Source organism: Carassius auratus, linkage group LG28B, assembly GCF_003368295.1.
Source record: "Carassius auratus strain Wakin linkage group LG28B, ASM336829v1, whole genome shotgun sequence".
NCBI classification, from domain to species: Eukaryota; Metazoa; Chordata; class Actinopteri; order Cypriniformes; family Cyprinidae; genus Carassius; species Carassius auratus.
This window is the reverse complement of record NC_039293.1, coordinates 8,169,024-8,183,085: the sequence shown is the minus strand read 5'-3', so window position 1 is coordinate 8,183,085 and position 14,062 is coordinate 8,169,024. Positions and strand designations below refer to the sequence as shown.

General features: G+C 37.7%; 1 protein-coding gene across 1 annotated transcript; it reads left to right on the top strand.

Annotated features, from left to right (window-relative positions):
- The first annotated feature begins 1,637 nt into the window (after window positions 1–1,637).
- Window positions 1,638–9,873, top strand: LOC113067417 (zinc-binding protein A33-like). The gene is made up of 6 exons (XM_026239818.1): window positions 1,638–2,283; window positions 2,685–2,780; window positions 5,449–5,679; window positions 5,910–5,932; window positions 6,003–6,124; window positions 9,054–9,873. The coding sequence occupies exons 1-6, from the start codon at window positions 1,888–1,890 to the stop codon at window positions 9,530–9,532; spliced, it is 1,347 nt and encodes a 448-aa protein (XP_026095603.1). The 5' UTR covers window positions 1,638–1,887; the 3' UTR covers window positions 9,533–9,873.
- Window positions 9,874–14,062: the final 4,189 nt, after the last annotated feature.

Here is a 14,062-nt window from a genome sequence, read left to right as displayed (position 1 = left end):
CTAATGAAATAATACCGGAATAAAAAAAAAAAAAATCATTAGGCTATTTTTGGTGCCCCCTCAGCACTTGGTGCCCTATGCACAGTGCGTGATGCGTGTGGTGGGAGCGGCGGCGCTACAGTGATGTCATCTCTGTTCAGTTTAAATAGTGTCTGTGCATTTATTTGCAATCAAGTCAACGATATTGCTGTAGATGAAGTGACCCCAACTTAGCAAGACAGAGGTGACAGGGGCAAGGAACCGAAACTCCATCGGTGACAGAATGGAGAAAAAAACCTTGGGAGAAACCAGGCTCAGTTGGGGGGCCAGTTCTCCTCTGACCAGACGAAAACCAGTAGTTCAATTCCAGGCTGCAGCAAAGTCAGATTGTGCAGAAGAATCATCTGTTTCCTGTGGTCTTGTCCTGGTGCTCCTCTGAGACAAGGTCTTTACAGGGGATCTGTATCTGGGGCTCTAGTTGTCCTGGTCTCCGCTGTCTTTCAGGGCAGTAGAGGTCCTTTCTAGGTGCTGATCCACCATCTGGTCTGGATACGTACTGGATCCGGGTGACTGCAGTGACCCTCTGATCTGGACACAGACTGGATCTGGTGGCTACGGTGACCTCGGAACAAGAGAGAAACAGACAAATATTAGCGTAGATGCCATTCTTCTAATGATGTAGAAAGTACGGTGTTATGTGAAGTGTTCCCGGTTCCGGTTTACCTAATTAATGCAGCTTAAAAATCCTTTAACGGATTTGGATATTAAAAGCATATTAGTATGTTATGTGTATGCCAGGTTAAAGAGATGGGTCTTTAATCTAGATTTAAACTGCAAGAGTGTGTCTGCCTCCCGAACAATGTTAGGTAGGTTATTCCAGAGTTTAGGCGCCAAATAGGAAAAGGATCTGCCGCCCGCAGTTGATTTTGATATTCTAGGTATTATCAAATTGCCTGAGTTTTGAGAACGTAGCGGACGTAGAGGAGTATAATGTAAAAGGAGCTCATTCAAATACTGAGGTGCTAAACCATTCAGGGCTTTATAAGTAATAAGCAATATTTTAAAATCTATACGATGTTTGATAGGGAGCCAGTGCAGTGTGGACAGGACCGGGCTAATATGGTCATACTTCCTGGTTCTAGTAAGAACTCTTGCTGCTGCATTTTGGACTAGCTGTAGTTTGTTTACCAAGCGTGCAGAACAACCACCCAATAAAGCATTACAATAGTCTAACCTTGAAGTCATAAATGCATGGATTAACATTTCTGCATTTGACATTGAGAGCATAGGCCGTAATTTAGATATATTTTTGAGATGGAAAAATGCAGTTTTACAAATGCTAGAAACCTGGCTTTCTAAGGAAAGATTGCGATCAAGTAGCACACCTAGGTTCCTAACTGATGAAGAAGAATTGACAGAGCAACCATCAAGTCTTAGACAGTGTTCTAGTTTATTATAAGCAGAGTTTTTAGGCCCTATGATTAACACCTCTGTTTTTTCTGAATTTAGCAGTAAGAAATTACTCATCATCAAGTTTTTTATATCGACTATGCATTCCATTAGTTTTTCAAATTGGTGTGTTTCACCGGGCCGCGAAGAAATATAGAGCTGAGTACGTGTTTAAACACAGTCATGTGATCATAAGCTCCTCCCTCTCACAGCTTTTACCAGGAAGAGACTGACGTGTTATTTCTGCTTCTCTCACACTGACTCTCTTCTCTACTGACAAAAACAATAAAGAACCAGCCATCAGTGAAGAACCAAGAGAAACACTTTACAGAAGGATCTTTGTGAAGTTTGGTTCTGTATAGATATTCAATATTTGTGATTCTCGAGGGGATTTGTTTTTCAAACTGTCGTTCAGAAAGTGAAAGTAAAGTTTAGATCACTGGAGCTCTAAGAGTGAAAATGGCTTCTCTATCTGAAGATGATATTTCGTGTCCTGTATGTCAAGAAATCTTCAAGAATCCTGTTGTTTTATCATGTAGTCACAGTGTCTGTAAAGAGTGTCTTCAACAGTTCTGGAGAATTAAGAAAACTCAGGAGTGTCCCGTCTGCAGAAGAAGATCCTCAAAAGTTGATCCTCCATGTAATCTTGTGTTAAAAAACTTGTGTGAGTCGTTCCTGAAGGAGAGAAATGAGGTTCGTTCATCAGGATCTGAGGAGATCTGTAGTTTACACAGTGAGAAACTCAAACTCTTCTGTCTGGAGGACAAACAGCCGGTGTGTGTCGTGTGTGTTAACTCTCAGAAACACGACAATCACACATTCAGACCCATCGATAAAGTGGTTTCATCATATAAGGTGAGAAAAGTGGCTTTCTCAGCTTCATGTTGTTATAAAAGTCCTGTTTAAAAGTTGATTTGATCAGATCTGGTTGTGTTTAGTTCAGCCGAACGCCGTTATAAATTAAGTTTTATAGAGTTTAGGAATTATTAACTATGGGGGAAATACTTTTTCACACGTGCCCAGTCGGTATTGGAGAACTTTTTTTGCTTCGATAAATAACTTTGTGTTCACTCAGGTTGCCTTTGTTTTATGGCAGATTTTAATTTCTGAATTAATCTTATATGAGATAGTATGATAAATCAGGATGGGGGCAAATACTTTTGCACTGCATTGTATGATCATGTCACTGTATGGCTGTATCTCCTTTTTTCACTGTAATCTGGGGTTTTATGGAGTTTTATTTCATTTAATTCTAGGAGGAGCTCAATACAGCACTGAAATCATTACAGGAGAAACTTCAACGCAATGAGAAAACAAAAGGAGAGTTTGAGAAAACAGCTGAACACATCAAGGTGAGGAAACAGAATCCAGAGTGTTAGGGTCGAGCTCGTTCCAAAACCACAACATAAAGAGGGAGACAGACAACGAAATAGGGTTTAAATTAATTTATAATTTATTGGAAAAAGAAATTAAGCAATAAAAAATAAACAATGTTTTTGGAAAAAGAAAAACAACAAGAAGATATTTTAAATATATGTCTAAATGCAACGAAATATCAATATTAAAAGGGAAAATAACACACAAGCTGTCTTAGAAAAGCCTGTGCCCAACTCTCACTGGCATACACTGCAACTCTAAAAGTATGCTTCAAATATAGGGGCCAAAAGCACAGCTGGTGCCAACAACATTTTTACATTGTTAAATGCTTCCTGAAACTTCTCTGACCACACAAATCAGAATCAGAATCAGAAAGAGCTTTATTGCCAAGTATATTTGCGCATACAAGGAATTTGTTTTAGTGATATAAGCCTCCAGTACACAGAGACACCAACACACAGACACACAAAAAAAGTAGGCAAATAAATCATATAAACAAATGGCACTTTGGTACTAAGAAGATCAGATAGTGGCACCACAACAGTAGCAAAGTTTCTACTAAATCCTCTACAGTACTCTGCCAAACCCAAAAATCTGTGAAGTTCATGTTGTTTTCAAACACAGGGAACTCACAGATAGCTCAATCTTTGCTTCTACAGGCCTAACCTGCCCACCACCCATCACCTTACCAAGATATGTACCCCTGGCTCCCCCAAACTCACATTTATCCAGGTTTATAGTAAGGTTAGCAGCGGCGAAATATGAAAACATCAGTCAGGGTATTACTAGATAAAACCATATCATCAATGTAGGCCTCACATCCATGCATCCCATATAAAACACTGTTAACAAGACGTTGACATGTACCTGGAGCATTTCGTACTCCAAATGGCATAACTTTATACTGTAAGAAATTGTCAGGTGTCACAAAAGCAGATAACTCTTTAGCTGGATTGGTTAAAGCACATTGCAGCAGTGGTGAAAGTCATACATAGTAAAAGTACAGTATCTAACCAGAAAATGATTTTGGTAAAATATATATATATGCAAAATATGTTCATAAACAGCTTGGGTAGCAAGATTTTGTTCAGTTTTAGCTCTTTTTATCCATTTCTTATTTTTGGGTCAGAATAAGAATCACTTTGTCTGTACTTAGTGTCTTTCATTCCAACATAAGAAAACATTTCTGCTATCAGCATCTGAAAAAGCATTTAGGTGTATTTACAGTTTATATATCTCAGAGAGGACATAGATTACAGTTACAGATGGATAAATAAAGGTTTGTTTTTAAAATAAAACATTAAATACTGATATTTGAAATAATTTATAACATGAACAAAATAGTAGAAATGTGGAAGTTAAGCCGCCAGTAAGTGCCAACAAGTGACTGTTAATGAGTGAGTAATGGAGATTCATTCATTCGGAGCATTTGGTGAAATACTGGATCATTTATTCAACTGAATCTTTATTAAAGCTGATTAGTAATGAATATACTTTGGGAAATGAATTAGAGTAAAAGTATACATTTTAATTAGGAAATGTTGTGGAGTAAAAGTAAAAGTTGGCTGAAATATAAAAACTCAAGTAAAGTACAGATACTTAAGTACTATAACAAAGTATTATTATTACTTTGTTACAATACACCACTGTCTGCCAGTATCCTTTCAGGAGAACCAATTTGAGCTGAGCCAACTCTATCAAGGCAATCATTACACCGTGGTAAAGTATAACAGTCAGGCTTTCTATCCGCATTAAGCTTTCTATAGTCGGAGCAAAAACAATACGTCCCATCTGGCTCATTAACCAGCAGACAGAGGAGATCCATGCACTCAAACTGGGCTCAGCAAGATCGTGAGTCAAAAGATATTTGACTTCCTTACCTAGTATTCCCCTCTTCCTGGGATTAACATGATATGTACGCAGTTTAATAGATGGTGCTGTACCAACATCAATATCATGATGAATCACAGAGGTACGAGTTGGAGCATCAGGGAACAAGGAAGGGAAAGAGTTAATTAACTCAGTAATATCTACATCGAGTAATATCTACTCTCTCCTGGGCAGTCAGATGAGAAAGATGTACTTTGCCTTTTGGCTAAAACCTCTGTGTCCTGTAGACATCCTTCCTCAGCCTCCTCACTGGTAGAACCAGGAGACTCCAGGTTTAGATATACAGTGCATGAAGTCCAATCAGACATAGAAGAACCAGCAGTACTAGTAGCAGTGGAGATTACACCAACAGACACAGACACACATTGTAACTTCTTCAGTGTGGATGCTACTCTTTCAAAATGAGCAAAATATTGATGAAAATCTTTCTCTGAGAAGGGTGGCAATATCAGAATAATATATTTTAAGGGTTCAGAGGTCCAGGAGTCTCACTGCGCCTCCATTTCTGATTTCTGAAGAGCAGGGGATTGTAACAAGAGTCATTTTCATTACAGCTGTAGATCACTATATACAGTTCTGATCTGATATATTTAATATAATGGTCTCCAGTTGATTATTTGTGTAAATGAGGATCATCAATCTTCTTCTGGATCTGTTATATGTCTGTCTATGAGTTTCTCTCAGATCTGAATGATGTGATTGTGTTGATGTGTGTTGATGGAGACGATTGAAGTGAATGTGGTTTGATTTCAGTCTCAAGCTGAGCACACAGAGCGTCAGATTAAACAGCAGTTTGAGAAGCTTCATCAGTTTCTCAGAGATGAAGAAGAAGCTACAATCACTGCACTGAGAGAGGAAGAGGAGCAGAAGAAGCAGATGATGAAGGAGAAGCTGGAGGAGATGAACAGACACATCTCAGCTCTTTCACACACAATCAAAGACACGGAGGAGAAGATGAGAGCCAGTGACGCCTGCTTTCTGAAGGTCTGATTTCACAGCATACACTGATTGACTGATGTATGATTGATTGATTGATTGATGATTGAGTTGTTGATTGATTGATGATTGATTGAGTTGTTGATTGATTGATTGATTGATTGATTGATGTATGGTTGATTGATTGATTGATTGAGTTGTTGATTTATTGATTTATTGATTGATTGATGTATGGTTGATTGATTGATAGATTGATCAATGTTGTGTTTGTTCTGCAGGAGTTTCCGGTCTCGATGGAAAGGTGAGTGATCTTCTCTCTCTCTGCTTCTGATCCAGAGTCACTTCAGTTCTGATCCTGAATGTTCTTCCAGATTCCAGATCTCATCACAGCCGGATCCACAGACTCCTTCTGGAGCTTTGATTCATGTGCCACGTTACTTGGGGAACCTGTCCTTCAGAGTCTGGAAGAAGATGCAGGACATCGTCCAGATCAGTGAGTCTGACTGCAGAAGATCTGAGCTTCATACACACACACTGGAAATGATGCAATATTGACAGATTTCAGCATTATCTGTGAAGAACCTGATCATCTACTGCACCAAAATCAGCAGCTCACTTTTCCCATATGATTACTACTGTTTATATTTTATTAATAATTCTTTATTTAATTATTCATTAATATTTTGAATTAGGTTTATATATACAGAGAATAAGAGAGCGAGAATAACAATATTCTCCAAGAATCAGCTAAAAACGCATCTCTTCCAAAAAGAAAAAAAATAACCAATACATATTTTCTACATTTAATACATTTTACATTACATTACATTTAATCATTTAGCAGACGCTTTTATCCAAAGCGACTTACAAATGAGAACAATAGAAGCAGTCAGATCAACAGGAGAACAACAACAGTATACAAGTGCCATGACAAGTCTCAGTTAGTCTAGTATAGAACGCATAGCCAGGATTTTTTTTTTTTTTTTTTTTTTTTTTTAATTAAATGAACAAAGACAAGAAAATGAAAAGTACTGGTGTTAGTAGGTTAAGTGCAGGTGAAAAAGATGAGTCTTCAGACGTTTCTTGAAAATTAGTAAAGACTCAGCTGTACGAATTGGGATTGGGAGGTCATTCCACCAGCTGGGCACAGTCCAGGAAAAGGTCCGTGAGAGTGATTTTGAATTTCTTTGGGATGGCACCACAAGGCGTTGTTCACTTGCAGAGCGCAAACTTCTGGAGGGCACATAGGATTTAACCAGTGAGTTTAGGTAAGTTGGTGCCGTGCCAGTGGTCGTCTTGTAGGCAAGCATCAGTACCTTGAATTTGATGCGAGCGGCTACTGGTAGCCAGTGTAACCTGATGAGGAGAGGAGTAACATGAGCTTTTTTTGGCTCATTGAAGACAACCCTCGCTGCTGCATTCTGGATCAATACAATCACACCGACGTGATTATAACGTTCAGCGTGTCATTATCATTATCATTAGCTGCATCAATTAAAATCTGTGTTCATCCGCTGGTTGTACAATGAAACAATGAAAGTGTTATGATTAGTAGCCTCACTAATGTTTTTATTCACAGTAACTTTCAATGTTAAATTCACATTAAATATAAACTCGGTCACATTATACCTCACGCTCCTGCTACACTTATACATCTGTTCACAATACTCTTGATTTTTATGAAGTTTCTTCGAGGATTGCCTGATGCACACAAGAATGTTTCAGCATAACTTTCTTCAATCTTGGGACTCTGTACGTCCGGTTTGATGATAATAATTCAAACTCATTACGCAGGACATGGTTATGAACAGAAACTATATTATTAGACAGTCTTAACAAATTCTTATAATAAGCTGAATCATAAAACTTCTCAAGGGGCTGAACGACAATCCTTGAGCACATTTATAATTGATTAAACAACTTTGTTTCTCTCTTTTAAAACCTCTGTATCTTCACTGCGAGTCAAAGAAATGTTTTCTGTGAGAAAAGTTTTGGGCTGTTTAAACTTGCACGGCATGTAAGTAACCGGTATATATCACTATAAATTAAATTTGTTATAAAATATATATTGCAAATGAGATAAAACCCTTACTCTGTTAAAATGCAACCTCCTCGTCAGATGTGATGTTATAAAATTATTACTGTGGGAATAACATAAATCACTTAATCATTTTATCCATCCTTGCATCGCAATTCGCGGGTCAAAAAAAATAAAAAAAAAATAAACATCTGATGTATAATTAGTAAATTAAGTTGAATTGAACATTAAAACTACAATTACAAAATCTGGAGAAGAATGGAGTATAATAATGTAACCCACACTTGTAATTTGTGTTCTGCATTAATCCCATCCAAGTGCACACACAGTTAAAAACATCTTAATGTACAGCAGTGGTGCTATATATCACCTAAACCTCCCAAAGAACCACTGAAGAACGTCTCGAAACATTCCCAAACACATTGACTAGATCTTGATTCTCAGGTTATATAGATTATGTTGATCTATAGTGTGCCATGGTCCAAGTACACTCTGAGTAATAAATAATAATGAGGTCATGACGCCCCGCTCCCCTCCAACTCTAGCACACTCTATTCTAATTCTATTCTTTATAAAATATTGTCCCTTTTAGACTGGCTCTCCATTCATTTACTAACTACTTGATTTTTTTTTTTTTTTTTTTAAAAAGCTTCTCTGTTCTTTTTATTCCTCTTCTATTATAACGGTTTTCTTTTCATTTATTATAAAATGAACAAAAGCAAAAAAAGACCCCTAACACTAGCTTGCTGTATTATTTTTCTATTCTATCAGTTTTCTATTTATATTTATTATATTATTTAAAAGCCTATGCTACGTGTACTGTGTTAATCTAACTGAGACTTGTTATAGCTCTTATATATCATTGCTCTTTGTGTGTGTGTGTGTGTGTGTGTGTGTTTGTGAGAGTGTTGTTGTGAATTTTAATAACATTTATTATTATTATTATTATTTCACCACATTATGGAGGAATACTATCTAGTGTTAATTAATTAATTAATAATAATTATTATTATAATAATAACAATCATCATCATCATCATAATAGATAGTATTTAGTAAAAGCTCTGTGATTCAAAAGAGAAACAGTGAGGATAAGCATAAAGATATAATCATTATTTCTGTATTATTATAATCTCATTTGAACATGAAAACATGTGTAAAGTTCTGTTCAAATGTTATATTTTGTATTAAAAGCAGCTTCTGACTATAACTGAATATAAATGAATCTGTTTTCAGTTTGTGTCCCTCACTGTTTCTGTCTGAACGTTCAGTCTTGATGAATCAATCAGACACAGAATGACTGACAGTGATGAGAGTCTCATAATTCATAATCATCTGTGTTGTGTTCACTCTTGATCATGATCTGTTGATTGTGTCTCATCAGCTCCTGTGATTCTGGATCCAAACACGGCTCATCCTCATCTCGTTCTGTCTGAGGATCTGACCAGTGTGAGATACAGCGGTGATCAACCTGTTCCTGATAATCCAGAGAGATTTGACTGTGATGAATGTGTTCTGGGTTCAGAGGGTTTTAACTCAGGAACACACTGCTGGGATGTGGAGGTTAAAGAGAGTTCACTCTGGATTATTGGAGTAACTACAGCATCAAACCAGAGGAAGAGATTGGATTTCTTCTACACTGATGTCTGGTGTGTGTGGTATGGAGGGTCTCTAGGTTTTGGTGTTCGTGTTAAACGTAAGCTTGATCGTGTGAGAGTGAATCTGGACTATGACAGAGGAACAGTGTCATTCTCTGATCCTGTAACTAACACACATCTACACACATTCACAACCTCCTTCACTCACACACTCTTTCCTTTCTTCTGCTGTTATTCTCTGAGGATCTTATCGATCAGTAGTTGATGATAAAGGATTAGACTAAATCATCTTAATCATATCTGACCAATGAGAAACAGTGATGTGTCACAGATCCTGATTAAATGATCATATCATATTAATTGAAGTAAATGGTCTAGAAATACTTTATTCAGCTGTTTATGAATCTGATTCTCAGATTAAATGATCAAATCTGAGTCAGTTACACAACAAATATTAATAATCACTTGTATAAACTAACAATGTGTGATTTCATGATTTCAGTCTCATTTTCAGATTGAAACATTAAAAGTTTGTCATGATTGTTAGGTTTTAAACTGTGGTCAAATGTCTGGAAACCCTGATTTTTTCTTTGTTTCTCAAACAAAATATTCGTGTCACTTTTATTTCTAAAGAGCTTTATATAATTCAGTTTAATTCAAAGCAGCTTTATATTAATAAACAGGAAAATAACAGCATCAGTGTTGGAAACTGAATTAATTTGTTCCTAATGTCAGATATGAAGCAGATCTTCAGAAGAGAGTATATCGTGTCATTATTCAGATGATGGTTATGTTCTGTTTGGGTTTAGTTTTCCCCGTGTTTCTGTTTCCTGATTGAATTATTCATTAGTTTCTCTGGTTTGGATTGTTTCAGTTTTCTAGTGTTGAAGTCCTGTGTTTTGCCTTAGCTCCTCAGTCCTGCTCCTGATGTTATCTGTGTTGGTTTTCTGTGAGGATGTTATTAAAGATGTGAGATGAAGTCAAACATTAACAGTGATGAAGCGGATGTATTCAGTATTCAGTATCAGTGGCCACTATACGATGTATGATCCTCCACTTCTCTTTGGTATTGGGGTTTATATAAAAGTCTCCAGGAAGGAGTCACTTCTTTGGGAACAGAGAGATAAACCTCCATTTACTATCAACCCTTTCTCTTAACTGATTACAATAAGCATCTTTTACACAAAAGCTTTTTCCAGAGGGATTGGAAATCCAAAACTTCATACCCCTTCAACAAAGAAACCTGTCCACTTTCACACCTCACAGATCAGATGGTTTACAGCAGAACACATTTACATTCGGCTGCAGGAAACTGACGAAACTGTACTTTGGTAAACTTGTTCATCGAAAAACACAATACATTATTCCAAAAAGTAGAATTGTGCAATTTGAAAGAAAACTTAAAAACATAAACTGGGAACAAACGATGACACTAGACGATGGAGAGGAGTGTTGTAATTCTATGACCACATCTCTTACAAATCTAATGGAAAAATGTACAAAGCAAATAAAATCTAAACAAAAAGATTTCACGGTGCTCGGGATAAATAATGAAATACAAAACACACAAAAAAGCGAGATTTACCTCTGAAAACATCTTTAAGATCTAAACTTAATACTGATCTCCCGACTTACAGAAGTTTAAGGAATAAAGTCGTATTTGAGCTGCGGAAAGCAAAAGTGACATATTACAGTCATTTAATTGATAGTGTTCAAGGCAACAAAAAATCACTTTGGGGGCATTTAAATAATCTGACTAATAAATCAAATAAACACAAAAAGATTACAGAACTTAACATGAATGGTAATAGTGTAACTGATAGTGCCATTATGGCTGATGAATTAAATTCATATTTTGTACAATGTGTTAAAGATTCCTCAACTAAAATTTGACAAGCATATAAAGAAAATTTTAAAAACAATACAAAGTAATCTCAACTGTTTTAAATTGATAAGAAGCTTCATACCGAACCAGGCCTGCTATGATTGTTTCTGATATATCGTACTGCATGACAGCATGGGCTCAAGCCACTCCCACTGCAAGCAAATGCATAGGTTCTGTATTCAACCGAACAATAAAAATTATGGATGAAAAACCAATTTACAAGTGCATTAATCATTTAGCAGCTGAGCCACTAAGCTCATTTATTGAGAGACAAAGCAGCACTCGATTCACTAGGGGTTTCTCAAATCATGACTGTAAAATACCATACTGCAGGACCAGCTTTGGTACGACGACCTTCTCTGTGAAGAGCTCTAAACTCTAGAACTCATTACCATCTGACATCAAGACTGTACTGGACTTTAAAGTGTTTACTTCCAGGCTAAAGAACTGTTTAAAAACAAACCAAAGGTGTACACATTTTTAATTAATGCTAGTAGTATGTAAATTTTACGGGTAAATTTCATGGGTAAATTTTATTATGTATAACCAGGGACAGGAGTTGTGTATATATTATGTTATATTGTTTTAACTGAAATGGTTAAGTATGTAAATTGCATTGTGTTTAAAAGCCCAACCAGGGACAGGAGTTGTGTATATATTATGTTATATTGTTTTAACTGAAATGGTTAAGTATGTAAATTGCATTGTGTTTAAAAGCCCAACCAGGGACAGGAGTTGAAAATTAGCATTTGCTATAAACTTTTTATGCAGCACTTCATTGACAAGCTTGCTTTGACACTATGTTTGCATTGTCCCTGTCAAATAAATAAAATAAAGAAAAAAAAAAATGAATTGTCCTCTATGGCAGTGAGGTGTGGGGTCCACTGACCAATCCAAATCCAGATTTCACCAAATGGGAAAACTGAGACCCTGCATGCAGAACTTTGTACAAATATATTACACGTGCACAGGCATACAACAAATAACGCATGCAGAGCAGAATTAGGCAAATATGCTCTAATCATGAAGATACAAAAAGGGGTCATTAAATTCTGGAAACACCTGAAACTCAGTGACCCCCAATCATATCATTATAAAGCCCTGCAACACCAAGAGATGAGCAAAGAAAGCAGCTGATCCAGAGCTTCAGTCCTGATGCTTCACTAACATCTACTGATGCTCTGAATCACATCAGAATCAGTCAGATTACTGCACAAATCAAACAGAACTACAAACATAACAACAACAGAGTGAAGTGCAATACTATTTGACCCTAAAGAGAGAGTAGAGTATGACAGAGTATCTGTACACAGTGTCAGATCAGAAACTGAGGAGCACACTGACCAGATACAGACTCAAACTGAAGTATTTACTATCAATTATTACAGTATTTTTCAGCATTTGTTACCCCTGAGCACTGTTCTTGAGTAAAGAAGTGTAACTGAAGTAAAGTATTATAGTATTGCACATGTGTACTGTGTTTCATTTACGAGACAGAGAGAGTCTGTGAATGTATGAATTACCACCGGTTTGTCGTGTTTCTCTATTAATAGTGAAGCTGTGGCTTTAAGTGCATTAGAAACCATGATGTTACAAGCTCCTTGTTGAGAAAGATAATGCAGTTCTTCAGCAATTAAGCTGTTTTATTAATAAAATTGTGAAGCAGCACTAAAGAGTTTGTCTAAACGTGAAATAATATTGGTATGTTGCTTCCTTATGTTAGATAACCAAGATGGCGGCACGTTCACACGCAGCGGCTTCTCTCTGTCCCGACAGAACGGTGTTTTCGTGTTTTTTTGTCTTGTGAGTCGCAGTGTTTTTGTACGTTGTCGTCGCGTCTACCTGTCTGTAAGCGCAAATAAAGTCGCGAGTTTCTGCTCGATGTCGGCAGGACCGCATTTTTACAGTTAAACTCCGCGCACGAGGAACAGCTGCAGGATCTCGATCTGCTACGGAGGCCTTCACCATCACCGACCCCCACTACTGCATCTCGCCCACAGCGGAGGCGCCACAAGCGGTGTGAGAGGAAGCAGAAGAGGGGGAAGCGCGGAGGTATCTGGGCTAGGCTAACGGCTAATCCACACAAGCCATCTGTCCCCACCATCGTACTGGCTAACGTACCCTCGTTGGACAATAAACTGGACTACATTCGTTTACTACGCTCAACTCAGAGGACTGTAAGAGACTGTTGTGTTTTTGTGTTTACGGAAACATGGCTCAGCAACAGCGTTCCAGACTGCACTATTCAGCTCGACCAGCTGACGTGCTATCGAGCGGACAGAGCTCTCGTCGCGGGAGGAAAAACCCGCGGCGGCGGGCTTTGTGTTTACATCAATGACGCGTGGTGCCGCGATACTGTTGTGATCAGCAAACACTGCTCACCCCTGGTGGAATTTATGATTATTAAGTGCCGGCCGTTCTATCTGCCGAGGGAATATACTGCTGTACTGCTCATTTTGGTGTACATTCCCCCATTCAACATCAGCAGCAACAGGAACGAGGCACTAAATGAACTGTACCAGCACATCAGTGCGCAGCAGACAGCACACCCGGATGCTTTTCTCATCATAGCTGGGGATTTCAACCATCCTGACCTTAAGAGTGTGTTTCCAAAAATACACCAGCACATCAACTTTCCAACACGAGGTAATAACATCTTGGACTTTGTTTACACCACACAGAGAGGAGCTTACAAAGCCCTCCCCCTCCCCCACCTCGGAGCCTCAGATCACATCACTGTTATGCTAATGCCTGCATACAGACCACTCATTAAAGTCGCCAAACCAGTTTACAAACAGATTAAAGTGTGGCCAGAAGGATCATCAGAGATTCTTCAGGACTGCTTCAATACAACTGACTGGGACATGTTTAAACAGGCTGCCACATGCAATAACACCACTGACCTCCAGG

Bases quoted from the DNA above. Each gene is read 5' to 3' on its own strand.
- LOC113067417 (XM_026239818.1), top strand. From the start codon at position 1,888: ATGGCTTCTCTATCTGAAGATGATATTTCGTGTCCTGTATGTCAAGAA. The intron at 5,680-5,909 runs GTCTGATTTCAC...TTTGTTCTGCAG, and splicing joins GTGACGCCTGCTTTCTGAAG to GAGTTTCCGGTCTCGATGGA. The intron at 6,125-9,053 runs GTGAGTCTGACT...GTGTCTCATCAG, and splicing joins GCAGGACATCGTCCAGATCA to CTCCTGTGATTCTGGATCCA.